Here is a 19,041-nt window from a genome sequence, read left to right as displayed (position 1 = left end):
TTAAATATTATTGTATTGAACTCATTTACATTGCGAGTGAATGAGTGACTGATGCGTGGTGTGGAGTAGCATTGCAGTGATCGCCCGAGCGAACGGCACACCGTGACTGGCACGCCGTATCGATGTCCACCGCGGCCTTGCACTTCGCTAGATCGCCGCAGTGGTCCAGCTTGATCGACTGTCCGTAGGGGTGCGTACCCGTGTTACATGCACGTAGTTGCATCGTTACCCCATCCCACTAGTGTTTTCAAACCATCAAGGTAGATATTATTAGCAACTGTCCTTTCTGTGTAATACTAGTAGTTATTTTAAATTCTACGACAGGGCGGGGATTTGACGACTACTTTGAAGCGGGCGAACGAACATGACCGGAAAGCTAGTGAGTGTTAGCCATCCTAGAAGGTGAGCCAACAGTTATTTTAATCTCACTGTATAAATAAACAAATACACACATGGGGACACGGATACTTTCATTTATTTATGCAAACTGTGCCCGGACTGTTACATTTACCGGGAGTCGACGCTGAGGGAATACGATCTCGTTTCGCAAATTGTGTAGTACTACTCACTACAAAAACAGAACGAATTCATTTCTATGTACTCGTAGGCATACATTGTACCCCCCTTTCGTTTATCGCATTTGCGTGGATAAATTATCCTCGGTTAATCTCACTTCATCAACACAATAGGGCGAACGAATCAGGAGGCCACAAGGACAGCGGCATCAGTCGCGGAATTTAGAAGCGCGCGTACGAGATGGAACGCTTCGACCGAACGCGCGTAAGCGTACAGAGCAGACTACAATTCCCTCACAATATTGTCTGATTTCGATATTGGAATCCGCTGTTATTGGTTATGGACAGTTTTATTTGATGCTATTTTTGGTATTAAATACTTGTTATCTAACAATTTCTCTTCTCTTTCAATAGTTTCTTCTTTATTCGTTTTCGAAAATAACATTGTATTCATATCCATGCCTTAATGCTCAATAATGTAATACATTATCGCGAATAATCTGCTGCAATGACGTCATAAAATCCACTGGTATTGATAATGCTATAATATAATGTCTCATATCAAACGAAGCACGGCGCGACGATCACTGCACCGCCTTTTATTAAAGAACCTCGGAATTCACACCAACAACAATCAATTTAATTGTTTCTAAAGCATTCAAATGTCCCGATTTTACCAAACGTACAGGTCAATCTTTTTCTGAGTACTACAGAGCAATGATTCTTAATTATTGTTCTGTAGTTGGTCACCAAACCCCCAAAAAGTTTGAACGTGTACAAATCAAAGTTATTAAATATCCTTGCTGTAAGCTGCTTCTACACATCAAAAAATCCAGTTATATTTATTGTAATATTTCTAGAAGGACATCCTAGAAAACATGTGTTTCTTATAATGATGTTCGATATGACCAGAAGGCGTGTTTCACATAGAGGACTTTTTAAATTAGACCCCGTGGCAGTCAATATTACCCCTTGATGTTTGCAGTCTTTAATAATATTTCCAGAAAGCTAAATCTGATATTTTTTATTTAATTATTAAATAGTACTTTTTTAATGTTATACATATTCATTGTTTGTTGCTGTCTTTACAATATGAGCATGCCCATTAATATGCGTAGTGAAATTAATAAATTTGTGACGTCGATTTCGTCATTTTCCGTCGTCAACTATTCGGGGATTATTTCTTGGGGATAAGACTTCAAAAGATTCAGTTCAATGTCTACTCTCACTTATCAGCAAAAAGCATATAATGTTATACATTCTAGAATTTTCGGACATAATAGTTGCACTGGCCAACATGGAATTAACCCATACTGTTTGAGGGACTGTGTTAACATTTAATCAATCAGAGTCTCTTATAATGTTAACATTTAACCAATCAGAGGCTCTTATAATTTTAACATTTAACCAATTAGAATCTCTTATCCTGTTAACTTTTAACCAACCAGAGACATACTGTGAACATTCAACCAATCAGAGACATACTGTGAACATTTAACCAATTAGAGACATACTGTTAACATTTAACCAATTAGAGATATACTTCGAACATTTAACCAATCAGAAACATACTGTGAACATTTAACCAATTAGAGACATACTGTTAACATTTAACCAATCAGAGACATACTGTGAACATTTAACCAATTAGAGACATACTGTGAACATTTAACCAATCAGAAACATACTGTGAACATTTAACCAATTAGAGACATACTGTTAACATTTAACCAATCAGAGACATACTGTGAACATTTAACCAATTAGAGACATACTGTGAACATTTAACCAATTAGAGATATACTTCGAACATTTAACCAATCAGAAACATACTGTGAACATTTAACTAATTAGAGACATACTGTTAACATTTAACCAATTAGAGACATACTGTTAACATTTAACCAATCAGAGACATACTGTGAACATTTAACCAATCAGAGACATACTGTGAACATTTAACCAATTAGAGACATACTGTGAACATTTAACCAATTAGAGACATACTGTGAACATTTAACCAATCAGAGACATACTGTTAACATTTAACCAATTAGAGACATACTGTTAACGTTTCACCAATCAGACACTTTGATTGACGTTATTACTAGTACATACAGTAATTTTAAATAATCTATGGAATTGATATTGGGATATAACCTTATCACTTGGTCGCTATCTCCAGATCTTCAAATATTTTCCAGATGGGTTTTAAATATGTCTATGTACTGAGTGGACCACTATTAAGAGTTAATCGGTTTCAACACTGACACAAACTACACTTTAAATACAATCTGATGAGAACACATGCTAACATAGGTATTGTTTTTGACCGCCAAATACTAATAATCTATCACTTCTTTCACCACCATAATGTTCCAAAAACCAACATTGTCAGCTAAATTGATTGCTAAGCGCGACTGGGGATCGTTACGTGATTAGAACAATTTGGGTCAAACCGATTTCAACAGGAGACTTCAAATAATAGAGGGGGACTCGGGCACGGTCTAAATAGGAGATCACGATGCGATTGCCTTTCAGTTTATTTCATTCAGTCATATACATTTCTATATAATAAAAGACAAAATTATCCAAACAAATTGTTTGTACTGACACAGTATGAAATGTCAGGACACATTCGATGGTGCATGTCGTAACACTCGTAAATGAGCACATTTATCCGAACGGTGTACCCTCGTAATCAAGTAAGGATCCCCAAATAGTCGCCAAGGTTTTATAGTGACCCTGAGCTTTTTCAAATATGGAACGAGAAACTGACAGGTGCGATCTATATTGACTTGTCCCAGGATTTCGTTAGTTAAATGTGTCATACTGATAGACAAACTGAAAAAGTTTGCAATAACAGATCATTAGCGTGATTGGGTGACAACTTATTGGCATTTCTTCTCTTCATAATATTTGTAAATGACACACCATCTTTTGCCAAAGTTGTGTAAAACAGTCTTTTATCATATACCTCGTATTGCCCGGCTTCGTAACGCTATGGGAATCCCGATGCACGAGTCGTGCAATAATATGACAGAACCCCACACCCTCCCCGTGGCTTTCGTTGCGTATGGAAGTTATTTTCACGAGTGATGCGGTGTATCCTGCGGCCGTACTTTCACGAGCGAAGCGAGTGAAAGTACAGCAGAATACATCGCATCTCGAGTGAAAATAACTTCCATACGCAACGAAAGCCACGGGGAGGGTGTGGGGTTCTGTTATTATTACATATGTTCCATACTTGATTATTTCGTATAATAAAGAAAAAACGTGCAAACCGGGATGGAATTTAGGTCGGGGAACCCCATTGCCCATTAATATGTTCCAATATAAGTGTTACGCCCTAGCAGCGCGTGTCAGTGTAGAACGCGCCCGGAGAACGCGTGTCACTGTTTGTTTGAAATTAAAATAATCAGACGTCTAATCTGAGTCACTGTCCGAATAAATAACTCGTTGACGTTTAGTTGGGGCCACGGCAGAACCAGAACTTGAACTGGACGACTATGATACACAGTTTATGTTGAAGTTAAAAGTTCCGCCACAGAATTGTGCATTGGCAAACATGCCGTGCAACTGCGGTACTCCACAGACGGGGTGACTTTCGTCGACAGCGGTTGTCGCTTAGCTGCACCACAGTCCTTCGTTGATGGACTGTGGCTGCACGCTACACCTTCGTGTGTGATGTTGCTTGCTGGTCGTGGATTGACTGAGTCTTGATTACCGGTTAAAATGTTGCTCTTTTGGCGTTGGTAATTTTTATTTGGAACTGAGTAACGCCGTAACGTCACCAGCAGAAACCTGGTATCTCGATGCTGATGGTTGCGGCTGCATACTAATCGCTGATTTTACTGCTGGTAGATCTTCTGAGAGCCCTTCAAGGTTTATAAAACTCAGTTTCCAGGTGATCAACATACATTAAGTTCTCCCAATCGTAGTATTCCATGTGATGTACACCTGACATGCCAAAAATGTTGTTGAACGATTTGAACTGGATAAAAATAGCAGACGAAAATGTGTTTACAAAATAAAAATAGTTCGGTAGCCAATGAAAATACCATGTTCATTTGCATATCGACCGTGAAAATACCGAAAACATTATTGCATGGGTGATATGCAAATTAGTTTGGGCCAAAATAAGTGACTGCCTAAAAGTACCATTACTCTTGTTCAAATTTCATGTCACTCGGCAAGTATATTCATGTACCCCAAGGGGAAAATATCGTACTTCTAAATATTGTTTATTCCGAAAAACTGTACTCCTGAAGGGACTACTTTGTTTGCTCTCGGACCTCATTTGCATATGCTTTGTGGAAATACCGATTTTGATTTCAAGGACGAATCAAAACAAACTGCAGTACATATGTAATAATTCTCCATATCACGCCCGGGGCCCCGTTTACCATATTTGGTAAACGCGTCTATATTTCCTGGAACTACTTTCTGTTTATAAACAACGCTGCGTCTGTGCTTCGATAATGGCTGACGATATTATTCTGTGGATGGAAAATATACCAAAAACACCAGTTGGACTCATTATTACCCTGACGAAAGCCGGCATTCAACCACAACCAATCATAAATATAACTGGTCACAAAAACGTGTCAGTTTACAGCACTACGATACTCACATTCAGCTGGCATCGGTGTCGCGGGATACACCCAGCGACACCGATGCCAGCTGACGATACTGTCTCTCAACGGAAGATCGTCGGCGCATTTCAGATATTCTTGGTTACGCCAGAATCTGGAACTGTAAACCAAACTGCTTCTTGTCAAGCAATTGTTTCTCGTTCACCGACTACGGTTTTTAACAACTGTGAAATTAACGCGTCTTTACCCATATTTGCATTTTTTTAACCTGTGGCTACAACATCAGCTCCAAAAAATCGTCCGTTGTCGGACGCTCAGTAAATGACCAACTTAGCTGGACGGTAGTGTCCATTCATAAGAAAGAAAGTTTATAACGAGTTCGTATTTATTACCGTTAAAATATTGTTATAAACTTATGTTCATTTGCCGTTTCATTAAAACGTAATGTGTGGATATATTTGGTGACATTAGTTTGTCTATAGATCCCTGTCATGCGGTACCGGTCTATTTTATGAGAGATGTTGACGCGTTTGCGTCATTTAGAATCCTCCGTATAAATCCGCACCAGTAAAAAGGCCCGTATCGAAACCCGGATGAAATCGAATAGGTTTTCTTTTGGGCCAGACGAGCGAAAAATAACATAACTAAAGACTTTTTTTATGTAATGTAATGGGTACGGCTTCCGCCGCACGACCTCGGGCCGCAAAAGCCGTATCCAGTCCATAAAGAATATGTTGATGACACTTGCCTGATATTCAAAAGTCTGATTCTTTCATCTTTATATATTTCACAAAGTTTTCAATTGATGTCGCTGCACACTGCTCTCATTGATTAGCTTGTTGGATTTAATTGCAATTGAAATTTATAAATATCAAAATGAGGAAACATTGTTCTGCCGACATTACAAATCAACGAATTCTGTAATTTTTTATTTATTCAAAGTGTCTATGTACCTTAAATTGCAAGCTGAACATTTTAATATTCAGAACAATGATTACAACATTGTTAATCTTAAATACTGTAAAATACTTTACTTTCGCTGGGAATTAATGATTCAGTGAAAATAAAATACTTTTTCTCCTATATACTTGTTGAAAACCTGTGAAAATAAATTCCATACAAACACCTAAAGCTGTTGCTAATAAAACAATTTTTTTGGTTGAGCTTTTTTCTATAAAGACAAATTTTTGTGAAATTGTGGGCCTGCTGAATTACAAATCGATGTAATTTGAAAAACCATAGGGTTTGAAACCATTAATAATAATGGCACAATTTGCACAACTTGGGATGACATATGACCTCATTACTATGCACAACTGGAATAATATCACCAGCAATTCTGTCAACAGTTATGGATTTTTTAATATCAATTATTGCAAGAAATTCTACCAAAAAATCGATATAATGGTAAAACTTTTTTACTACTTGATTTAATGATTAATAAATTTAAAGTGACCAGTAAATGAAACTCATTGATTAAAATATGGCAGTGAATACATATACAAGTTAAGAATAAAGTAGACAGTAAACTATGATAAAAGAAACAGTCCATGTGCAATCAAATGTAATGGTACGCTATATTTACAAACTTGACACATTTAAATGTGTTCGGTGTAAAGCCATGCGTCAAAACTATATGTACTACTATATTTATACCCCCCCCCAAATGGCAGTGTGATAAGACAACACAATTCACAAGATGCACAATACTGATTAACATACATTTGTAATAAAAGTTCAAAAAAGACATAGAAAATGCTGGTAAAATATGTGCTGCCTATTGTATATCAATTTCTTGGCCATATTATTTTTCTAGTTCACAGCAAGAAATGAAGTATATATTATTCGTATAGCGAGCGACAAATGTAAAATTCGGGTAATGAAGCTGTAGTGATAGAAATAGCTGTACTTCTTCATTATACAGGAGACATGATGACGCCCTAATGCTTGGTTCGCCTACAACAAGAAAAAAAATTGTTAATAGTAGAGCTCAACCAACAAAACAGGCCTGAAAATTGTGCAATTATTTACAAGTAAATTTCAGTTACATCATTACATATAAACTGCATTTCATGTTTAATGCATCCTTGCGTGAAATCATTGTAATAATCCATACTATTGCAATATAGGCCATTACACTGTGCATGTGTTGTTTCCAAGAGCAAGTTACTCACACTCAAAGATAAAATAAACAGTGTTGATCCCTGATGTTGTTTTCAACGCTGCAACTTATCAACGCTGTGTGACAACTTTGCCCACAGCGTTGATAAGTGAGCGATATTTTTTAGCAGATATTCACATGCTAATTAGCAAAATTGTGAACCTCCTCAGGGACATGCATCAAGAATAAAAGTTGATCTTGGTATGCCCATCATGAGTCAGGGTCAAATCTAGATACACAAAGAAAGAATCAGAGTTCTAGCATACACATTATGAATCAGGGTTGAATCTCAGCATACCTCATAATGAAACAGGGTAGAACTTCAGTATACCCCATAATGAAACAGGGTAGAACCTCAGTATACCCCATTACGAATCAGGGTAGAACATCAGCATACCTCATAATGAAACATGGTTGAACCTCAGCATACCCCATAATGAAACAGGGTTGAACCTCAGCATATCTCATAATGAAACACGGTAGAACCTCAGCATACCCCATAATGAAACAGGGTAGAACCTCAGCGTACCCCATAATGAATCAGGGTAGAGCCCTCAGCGTACCCCATAATGAATCAGGGTAGAGCCCTCAGCGTACCCCATAATGAATCAGGGTAGAGCCCTCAGCGTACCCCATAATGAATCAGGGTAGAGCCCTCAGCGTACCCCATAATGAAACAGGGTAGAACCTCAGTATACCCCATAATGAAACAGGGTAGAACCTCAGTATACCCCATAATGAAACAGGGTAGAACCTCAGTATACCCCATTACGAATCAGGGTAGAACATCAGCATACCTCATAATGAAACAGGGTTGAACCTCAGCATACCCCATAATAAAACAGGATTGAACCTCAGCATACCTCATAATGAAACACGGTAGAACCTCAGCATACCCCATAATGAAACAGGGTAGAACCTCAGTATACCCCATTACGAATCAGGGTAGAACATCAGCATACCTCATAATGAAACAGGGTTGAACCTCAGCATACCCCATAATGAAACAGGGTTGAACCTCAGCATACCTCATAATGAAACACGGTAGAACCTCAGCATACCCCATAATGAAACAGGGTAGAACCTCAGCGTACCCCATAATGAATCAGGGTAGAGCCCTCAGCGTACCTCATAATGCAACAGGGTTGAACCTCAGTATACCCCATAATGAAACAGGGTAGAACCTCAGTATACCCCATAATGAAACAGGGTTGAACTTCAGTATACCCCATAATGAAACAGGGTTGAACTTCAGTATACCCCATAATGAAACAGGGTTGAACTTCAGTATACCCCATAATGAAACAGGGTTGAACTTCAGTATACCCCATAATGAAACAGGGTAGAACCTCAGTATACCCCATAATGAAACAGGGTTGAACTTCAGTATACCCCATAATGAAACAGGGTTGAACCTCAGCAAACCCCATAATGAAACAGGGTTGAACTTCAGTATACCCCACAATGAAACAGGGTTGAATTGCATACTGATGGCTTACAATGAGATAATCACAGATAGTCATTTTGAACTTTTTGGAAATTGATTCAATCGAAAAGTAAATGAAAATGATTTGTTACTTTATAAGTGTGGTGGTCTTCTTGTCACACATGTGCAAGATTTGTGTTGATAAACAGTGATTTGTCTGCAACTGGATGCACCTTCCCAGTGGCATATATGAATGCAAGTTTTGATCTGGCAGTCATTTGCAGTCAATACAGACATTTCAACCATTTCTCATGTTTTCATTTTGATCTGCACACAATCAAAGCCACAATCTTTGTTAAATTAGGACTTGTATCTTGCACATGCAAGTCGCATCAATCATCACCCATTAATGGTACTTACTTTGTAGTATGCATAACTGATGGTGTATTCTGTCCTGGTCTACCTTCAATACCAACTGCACACTGCAATAAACACATAATATCCTATCATAAGTGACCACAGTACATCAATTTGCATTAATAGTTCAAACATTTTGCTTCATGGTATCGTTTGATGCAGTTTTAATTTTTGTGTTAGATCAGTTCAATGTTAACATTTAATATAACGCTTTTAAAATACATGCATGAAAAGTTGATTCTGATCAACAAATAATACTGTGCAAATATTTCCAAATTCAACCTTATGTGTGCGCGCAAGGGAACGGGGGTGGGGGGTAAAGGTTTAAAGTTATGTGATCTGATGATGTGCACGAGAGTTCTCAGTATTTTACTACCGTAATACTATGACAAATTCTTATGATTAGATAAGCATTATACAAAGAGGAATTATGGAATCTTAAATTAATGACAAGCATACATGTACTGTAAAATACTTTCTTTGAGCTGCAATAAATTTTTGTTGAAGACTTTTTTGTATGGTGTTTAATTTTACTGAAAGCATATTGAAAAAAAGATGTACGGTATTCGCTGAATCCACCATTCATCAAAAATGGCCACCAAGTGAAAATAAAGTATTCCTATTCTTTTATAAATCACTGCAAATACAGTACTAAATACTTGAAAAAGGTGTTAAGAAGAATTCAAAAATACCATTTTTACCAAAAATAGATAATTGTTGGAGATGATATGACGAAATGAACAAAGATAGCTACATACCAGGTATCAAAGCAATTGAGATGGTAATTTTCAAGAAGAAGTTGAAAATGCAAATGTTGATGAATGATGGACATTCACCTATATGAACAGCTTTGCTCTGTCATCTATTATGACAGTGGAGCTAACACATTCAGTTGCTTATTGCACACTCACATATAGTTAATCCGATAGAATTTGGTCTACAAATGATGGAGTATTTTTATTTATTTCTATCTATTATGATCTGTTTAAATAGGCAAGTCTTAATACAGTACAATAACTTCGCAATTTAGAACAGAAAATTACAAAACACTAAAATACAATAGTACCAAACTAGTAAACAAAATATTAGTTACCCTAGTTTCCACATCAGTCCAATCACCACTAGATGCTTCTTCTTCAGCAGCAACAACAGGCTGTGATGATCTACGTTTACGATTGCTAGTTGGAGATTCTTGCTTTAGTGTCTCAATATCAGTGAATTGCACAGCATGTCCACCACCTCTTGTTTGAAATACATCACCCTGTAATATCAAAAATAAATAATGAAAGCATCAGTATTAGTTACAGATTGGACACGCCAAGGAGCTGAATTCATCAATCAGTGATAAATTATATCATGTCGTAGATTAACTGACAAAACATGCAACTTTGTGTTCCATTTACCATGAATATGTATCAGAGCGTGGGCTGTTGTGTCTGCTTTTATCAACATTGAATACAGGTTGAAAGTGGGAATTCTGCCAAGATATAAAATAGTGAGACGACAGCCAAATAAATGAATTTGCTGGGCAAAGATACACTCCTGGTAACGCTTCAAATTCATCAATATTTTTTATTGTTTTAAATTCCTGGCAGATGAGACTGACACTTGAAAATGAGCACCACTGACTTGAAGTGCCACAACAGGTGGCAGGATCATGGGAGAGTGTCTAAACATCACAGGATTGTTTTTATATTCATTATTCGTATTCCGATTTGGATGGTTAGCCCGGCAAGTATTTCATGTAATGTTTTGTTTACCTTAATGAGTTGAGTTTCCATTTCACCCTGTGAATCTTCTTCTTGGTGTGTTAAGATATATTTGTCAGCCTTCATATCTTTCTGTTTAGGTATTGCTACTGTTTTCTTCTTTTTGATGTTTGGTTTTAACACAGTCTCTATAAATAAACCATGTGGAGATGTGAGTTGCAAACTTTTCCTGGTAACTGTGCACTGATATACCACATTTGTTCAAATAAAAACAAGTCTCCAGCAATTGTGTTTTGAGGAATTTTTGTGTACACTCATTCAGTACAACATTTTTTAACAGGACACTCATTAAATATATACAAGAACCCCCCCTTCCCATTTTGGTCATTACAGTGGGCATATTTAATAAGTGTTATGTCTTTTAATAATGTGTTTTAAAAACTAAACCATTCAGCGAAGCGACTGCAATTTTCAAACTAGCAAGGCAATTAGCTGACTGAATGGCTAACTAGGAGTGTATAGGTGTATAAATGTATATATGCACATTTTTCTAGCTACATTCATAATTTGATCTTTACAGCGAGCACCAGAATAAAGTATTTAGGAAAACCATAAACTCTGTAAACATCAATCAATACCAAGACAGTATTTCTGATCAGTTTATTTCAGAATCAATAACGAAGCAGGTTTTGAAGGGACATCCCCAAAGCTACAAAGCAACTTGGAGAGTACTCACCAGTTTCTAATGTGGTACCTGGTTTGTGATCAATCCATACATCAGAGTTAGTTGACTTAGATCTACGATGCTTCAGACGTACAGGTGGTATATGTGATCTTGAAGGAACTGGTGGAGGAGATCTTGACTGGTATCTACCAGGGGTTTTTCCTTTGTTATCACCAGAAGTCTTACTACGTGTGTGTGGTGGTCTTGGGGCAGTTCTTGGTTTTCGTGTGGTTTCAACTACACCACTATCAGAGTCATTCGGAGTACCTACAATCTCTTTCAGTTGACGTAGTTTCTCATCCTTCACCCAGATTTTACCTTGCATTTCAATCTGAGTAGCTTTTACTCTTTTTGCCTAAAGTTCAACAAGCAGAATAATCATTAAAAAATGTGGGTAATATGAATAATTTTTATATTTCGCAATTGCTGATATTTAGATTAAATTGTTAGTCACATATATACATACTGCTTAATTATAGTTTACTTACACACTCTTTCTCCCATCTGTTATTTTCAGACTCCATGATACCCTTCATTGCTGCTTGAACTTTCTTTTTCTCATCTCTCACTTTATTCAAGTCTCTTTGTTTTTGTGAAACCTGTAAAGCAGTCAAGAATAAAAACATGACTCCAATTAGTAAATTTCTTGACTCGCTAATACACTACTTATCGGGAGGTAGTTTACACTAGTAAGTATAATGCTCAACATATATGCAATGCATTATGAGATACAGCTTCCTATTGTATATAATAGAAAACACATCTTACTAGAATCTCACAAAATTATTTGGCAACTTTTTAAAATGTTTGACAATATTAAATCTCGATAATATACAGCTTTTCATTTCATGTCACAAAAAATATAAAAGATATCAAACAGTCTTTATTCAGAAACCAGTTCAAAAATGTATCTAAGAAATTATTTGTTTTTATTTTCAGTATTGTGATGGGATGAATAGTAAAAGCATGACAAACATTACATATCTTCACTTCGGTTAAAATCGAAATTGTGACATAGCTATGTCTAAATGAAATGGCATTAATTGGTTAAGAGTGAGTCATGTGATGAAGAAGCTGTCCAACTATCCATACTGTATTACACAGAATTGATAAAAGAATACAAAGTAGATGACTGTGACTCACTTTCTGTGACATGTTCTTTGAAATTCTACATAAATGAACACATACAATTAGTCAGAAAAGTACACTGAACCAACATAAAATTTTCAGCGTTGCTGTAATTATTTGTTAACAATTTTACCTGATTCTGTAGATCTCTGAGATCCTGTTCATATAACTGTGTTTGCCGATGTAACATGGTGTTTGTAGAATCAAGGTTTTTTATTTTCTTTTCATGTCTCTGGATTTCTTTATCTTTACTTGCAAGTTTGCTTTCCAACTGAGAACATCTGTTTTTTAAATCTTCATGTTCTTTCTCAAAGTCTATTACCAGCTGCCTGAAATCGGAATCTGGTGGTGAAAAAGGAGAGAGTTAACACCACTCAACTTTGTGACATTTGATTACTGATTCACTGTTCTCCCAAGAATACAAACACTGCCTCATTGGTCTGACACTGCCAGTTATTATCCTGTTGCCCAAATAGTTTATTTCTATCTATTGTGTGAATGTTTCAATGAGTATGTCAATCATAGGAACTTCCAGATTCATTTCTGGAATAATTATGCAATTTGTTAAAGCCAGTGATTAACATTTTTGGAGAGAACACTTATTTACTCAGAATACTATAACTTGAGTGTACTTACAAACTTCTACCGTAAATGATGCACTTTACCGGTTTGCTAAATTACAAAATAAGATGCATAGATTTACTTTTGACACATGCAATTTGTAGCAAAACCTTTTTTTGGTCTTATTTTACTTGTATACACATTGATATACCGGTACTTACGTTTTCTGCTCAAATCATCCAGAACAGTATTTCTTCGTTTTATTTGTTCTATTAGGAAAGTTATTAGATTTCTATGAGTTGTATCATCACTGGGGTCAGTCACCTACAAGAAATCAAATGTATTGAAGGTTACAAATATAGAACAATACATGGGAGGTATGACAATTGAAAATGAATGGCTTGATATGAAAAAATAAAGGAAGTGGAGAACAAAGTCAACTGACAACTTTAAAAGTATAATATAAACAAGTCATTGAAAATGATACAGTCCCTGTTAAATTTTTGAAAGTTCTTTTTGTGCTCATCATATTAAAGCGGAGGGATTGTCGCAAGCGTGTCCTTGAAACTTGAGTTCCAAGTGACGTATACAACAGATTGTTTATTTACATCAAAACGCGTGTTCCGTGTAGTAGTAATATGGCCAAAAATAAAAACAGTCGTTATTCGGCCATCTTTGATCTGATTATGAAACACACTGATATGTATGATGTATGTGCCAAATACGAATGAAAATGATACATAAATTGTGGAAATATAGTAGTAAGGCCAAAAAGTCAGCTGGCTGTCAATCGGCCATCCTTGACCAGATTTTGAAACAAATTGTCATGGACATGCATCCTAACATGTATAAAGTACATGTATGTACCAAGTTTGAATGAAAACTGACAAAACATGTCCAAAATACAACATTTTCAAAAAACCAGATGGCTGCCAGTCGGCCATTTTGAATCGAATCGCTAAACCACTGCATGTGCATATGTCCCACATAAAGTACTAGGGCCATGCAAAGAATGAACGGAATCGGTCCAAGGGATTCTGAGATATGACTCTGGACTGACGCAGGGACGGAGACCGAATTACAAGTCCCCGTTTTCGGACTTTGTACGAACGGGGACTAATAACAAACTACTAAAATTTACGTTTGTGTACATCGTACAGTGAAAATATAGTCTGAAATGCGTATCATCAAGGACATTACTGAAGCATTTTGAGAAGACATTTTGGTATATGTTAACTTGTAAAATAATTTATAAAAATTTGCATAAAATTGTGGTAAACCTAAAATCTAAGTAATGGAGAGTGTAATTTACCTGTAGTGGTGGGAATTCTGGCCATGAGAATGGGATTGGTGGTAATACCGGCAATTCAGCATTTTCATCATTTTGAACTCTACTAAGGGCTTCTTTGTACATTTGATTAGCTGAAAGAAATGAAGAAAAATCTAATGTGATATAGTACATGAATTAGGCTAGTGGTTTCAACATGTTTAATGTTGAAATAAAGTGAATGAAATCTTTTGAGTCATCTTAATTTTGAATGTCTAAAACTCACCTTGCCTTCGCCCTGGAGTCAAACCAACATCAAACTTAACAGTTGTTGATCTTGTGATCTGTACTTCCTGAGTGACCTCAGCAAACCGCATCACATGCTGAAAAAAGGAAATACAATTCACATGTCAATTACAACGATATCTATCCAGTTTTACACTCAAATTCAGCATGGATAACTTATTTCGAGAATATTTATCGGTTCTGAAAAGAAAACATTTGGAGAGTCAGTTTGTTCAAACAAGACTTGACAGCACCAGTAGGTTATCTTGATTTTTTGGAATTTCTCAAATGACATACAATATACACAAGAAATGAAGAAGTCATTTTATATGTACTCTAGATTTACAAATTGTCATATTGATCACCTTATAACACAGCATGCCATCAAATGTCACTTTCAAGTTTAAAAGCAAGCAAACCAATGTATGCAAGCCATCTAACTGACTGTTCGAATAATTTTCAGAACCTTTGTAAATCAGTTTGTATAAAAAAAAAATATAGCAGTATTTGTTCAATCATTCATGAAAACATGATCATGATATACAGTACTCATTTCGCCCAACCTACCACCTGCTTCCGCTTTCCAATAGTTTTTTTTTCGCTCGGTTTTGCGGCCGGAATTTCTTTGCTATATCACTGTCTGGAAACATCCTTCGAAATAACTGTCCGATATCATCACAACTTTTATAACTGTAGTGCAAATTAACTCATTAAATTTCATTGCCCACAAAACTTCTGCTGTAAGACTTGCTGTGTCCATACCAGAGTGAGCAGTGAGTGTGTTGCTCGTTACTTCGGGTCTATTAACCTTAACTGTCACAACATCAGCTAATTTCCAGTCGATGTTGAAGGCACAGCTTTCACAAAATCAAGCATACTGAAGTTCTTTAATAATTTAGCCACATTTTCATGACTTTTGAGAGTACTGATGCCCATGCTAGCAACGTCAAAATTTACCTTGCAAACCGAACATCTGGCTTCGTACTGTGATGACGAACTTCGCATAATCCACTTCCCATATACTTTGCGACTCAACCACAAATCCCGAAACTTGGTTTTCCACATACCAGAAAAGTCAAGTGAGCAGAGCAGAATTCGAACAAACTAGGCCGTGGGTCGGAATTTTCACACAAAAAGACTGAAACGCCACTGATCACGTCACACAAATTGCCTCCATTACTTTTGCGCATGCGCATTATGGCATGTCAAAATGGCTGCTCGTCTCGTCTCGATTCGAAATGAACACCCTTTTTCAGAGTCACCACATCCCCCAATATTAACATTGTTTACATTTATTTATTTCCTTTTTGCGATCCATGAAACAAAAAACATACAACATTTCCCGGGCTTGTCTAAGTACGCACTGAACATGTTTCTACAACAGCCAATCAACAAGCCGAATTCACGCAGCTCATGACCTTACGTTGCTGTGACAACCAACATGACCCCTAAACCGACAGACTTCACAACAGATCGACAATCTTCAATTTATAATCAAAAGACGTAGAGGGAAAAATGGGAGAGTGGCCAATAATATTAAAAAATGGTGAAATTCAAGGTTTTTCCCAGATTTTAAATAAAGCAAAATTTCAAGGCTTTTCAATGCCTGGAAAAGTGATTTTCGAAATTCTAGTATATTCCAGGAATTCAAGGCTGCGTACGAACCCTGTAGAAAAATCTTGTCTTTTGGTAATAATTTTGATTGTTTGTAATGTCTGTCGACCGTGTCCCAATAATTTGTTTGGAATATTCCTCATACTTAGTTTAGAACGGGCGACGCTCCAGACATCTGGCATTCAACACAATCAGCCGAGACGGAACAAACATTGACAGTAATTCATGGGGATCATGTCCTGTAATTTGTGGCTGAAAACCCAAATAATTAAACAAGCATTATTATTATATACATTTTATTTTACATCGTGAAACAACAACAGAGCTAGAGTTGTTCCGGTGAAACAGCCGCCTTGAAGTCGATCCAACTTCAACTAGCCATTTCTTACCTTGGTATCAACAAAATAAAGAGCATCGGGAATATATTTATAATCATTCTTAGCAATCGCTAGCTTTATTTTATTTGAATTTATAAAATTCATGAGTTTTTCGTCATTTGTTGGCAACTTCTGTGCTAAAAACGGTGTCGATTTACATAGCTCAAAATTATTCACTGAAATACATTGGTATATTTTGACAAACGGGTAGGATTTGATCTCAGTTCAAAAAGAAAAAAAGTCCATAGCGAATCAATTTTCTTTGCAAGTTGTGAAATAAGGTAAACCAGGGTAGGGTCGATGATTTTCAGTATCGAAGGACTTCTGTTTGAATCCTGATTTTTGTATTGTTTATCGACTGGTCACCAAATATTTACGGCTATAACGAAATTTGAACGATACAAGTGTCATACAACTATTAGATTTGAAGTGTGGTTCAGAATTTAATAATAGTTGTATTTTCACACTTTAATATCAAAACCACCATTTCGACCACTCATGTACCAGTGATCTTTGTTTGGGCGAGCGGTCGTGTTTCCAATAATCGAGCAAAAAAAAAAAAAAAATTAAAAAATTAAAATGTGTTTGGTTTCCGGTAGGAAATTAAGCGCTAAATGTGGAAGGTTGAGCGAAATGAGTACTGTATATTAGATAAACCCAAGGCATGTTATTTCATCAAAAAAATAAATCAGCCAGAAGAATATAAAACATTTATAAAACTGTTCAAAAATGCTCCCAAGTTATTGCTGCAGTTTTAGGGTTGATAATTACCAAGTTCTCATCATAGTCGACTGCTGCAGGATTAACACATACAATCATTCGTACTTTTCCTTCACCATCAAAGTAGTTTTTAAAAAGATGTGTCACTTTACTGTCTCTGTATGGCACCATCTGAAAAACAGTTTAAAATGTATGAAATTATAAGAACAAGTTATGTAGTGATTTTTACATGCACATCAATGTCTAAGAAACATGTGTGTGCTGAATTTAATCAAGTACATTGTACCCTAAAACAGGACTGATTTGGTAAAATGAAATAAAAGTTTAGACCATTTGTTGACTGATAGAAATATAACTTTATTGCCAGTATTGCTATGCTGAGTGACATACTCCCACACCTGACAAGATTGTCCCCAATATTCCAGGTAAGAATCAGAGACTGATTTTTGTTGTTGAAATTATACAGTTCTTAAATTTCAATTGTGCATCAATACGTTATTTTTTTTTTCTTTGCAGAAGAAAAACACAGACATTACTCTCCTGGATATAGTAATAACCAACGCTATTATAACTATCAAACAACTCAAGTCTACTCATGGTACACATATGCTCAACTTAGAAAACTACATCAGTAAGGATTTGGGACAACACAGTATCACAGTGACAGAAAATCTACAGGAGCAGTTCATCTCCCATTACAGATTTTAATTGACCACTATGCTGAGGATGGTGAAACATTAAAACATGAGTATGCACTGCTGCAGAACATCATGACAACAACTCTTAGTGAACTGGGATACAGGGATGTGGTGGTCAAAAGCTATGGAGATGTTGTGCCAACTTTGCACCAACTAGCATCAATTGCTTTGACACTTCCAATTTCAACTGCTGGTGAGTAAAAAACACATTTCTTTATTATTAAACAATTATGGAACATGCATGCGACTGACTGAATTAACTACCTCATTTTTTTTTCTTTACAGACTGTGAACATGGTTTTTCTGTTATTGGTAGAGTGAAGACCAAACTTAGAAACAGATTGTCTCAGAAGATTCTTCGTTGTCTGTTATACATAAGTGCAGAAGGCCCAGGTACCCAAGAGTTTAACTGCAGTAAGGCAGCCAATGTTTGGAGCACAGCAAAGTCAAGGAGGATTAGTTTAGACTCTTATGGAACAGTTCACATTAAATGATGATCTTGTCAAATTATGGTATATAATGTAAAGTATATGTAATGTAAATAAAGTCTCTCGTACATTTTACTACTGTCTTGTATGTTTGTTTTTGTGAGTGAATTTTGAAAAATATGCAAATTAGTATACAAATTAGTCCACCAAGCTTGCCTCTGAGCCTGGGGAGAACACTGAGAAAGCTTGGTCTTAAAAGTAAAATGTAAAATTGTATGTGACTGTATAGGTGACTTGGGACGAGCAAAAATGTTGTAGTCATTATTTGGTTTGTATTGTTATATATAGTTTGTAAAATGTGACTTTCAAATTACAAATTCCATAACTACATGTATAGTAAGATGTCTTAAGATCAT

At 36.2% G+C, this 19,041-nt stretch overlaps 1 protein-coding gene across 1 annotated transcript in view; it reads right to left on the bottom strand.

The window, feature by feature from the left end:
- Positions 1-6,512: 6,512 nt before the first annotated feature.
- Positions 6,513-19,041, bottom strand: part of LOC100370824 (kinesin-like protein KIF23) — a 45,253-nt gene continuing 32,724 nt past the window's right edge. The window contains exons 10-20 of the mRNA XM_085493320.1: positions 17,551-17,670; positions 14,790-14,886; positions 14,549-14,658; positions 13,458-13,560; positions 12,809-13,017; positions 12,036-12,146; positions 11,560-11,902; positions 10,875-11,011; positions 10,208-10,375; positions 9,118-9,179; positions 6,513-7,066 (exon numbers count right to left, since the gene is read on the bottom strand). Of these exons, the coding sequence (XP_085349446.1) occupies positions 7,051-7,066; positions 9,118-9,179; positions 10,208-10,375; positions 10,875-11,011; positions 11,560-11,902; positions 12,036-12,146; positions 12,809-13,017; positions 13,458-13,560; positions 14,549-14,658; positions 14,790-14,886; positions 17,551-17,670 (1,476 nt within the window). The 3' untranslated portion in view covers positions 6,513-7,050. The remainder of the gene's footprint in view (positions 7,067-9,117; positions 9,180-10,207; positions 10,376-10,874; positions 11,012-11,559; positions 11,903-12,035; positions 12,147-12,808; positions 13,018-13,457; positions 13,561-14,548; positions 14,659-14,789; positions 14,887-17,550; positions 17,671-19,041) is intronic.

Source organism: Saccoglossus kowalevskii, chromosome 18, assembly GCF_978046115.1.
Source record: "Saccoglossus kowalevskii chromosome 18, keSacKowa6.1, whole genome shotgun sequence".
NCBI classification, from domain to species: Eukaryota; Metazoa; Hemichordata; class Enteropneusta; family Harrimaniidae; genus Saccoglossus; species Saccoglossus kowalevskii.
Note: the sequence above shows the minus strand (reverse complement) of the source record. Positions and strands in the feature narration are given on the sequence as shown.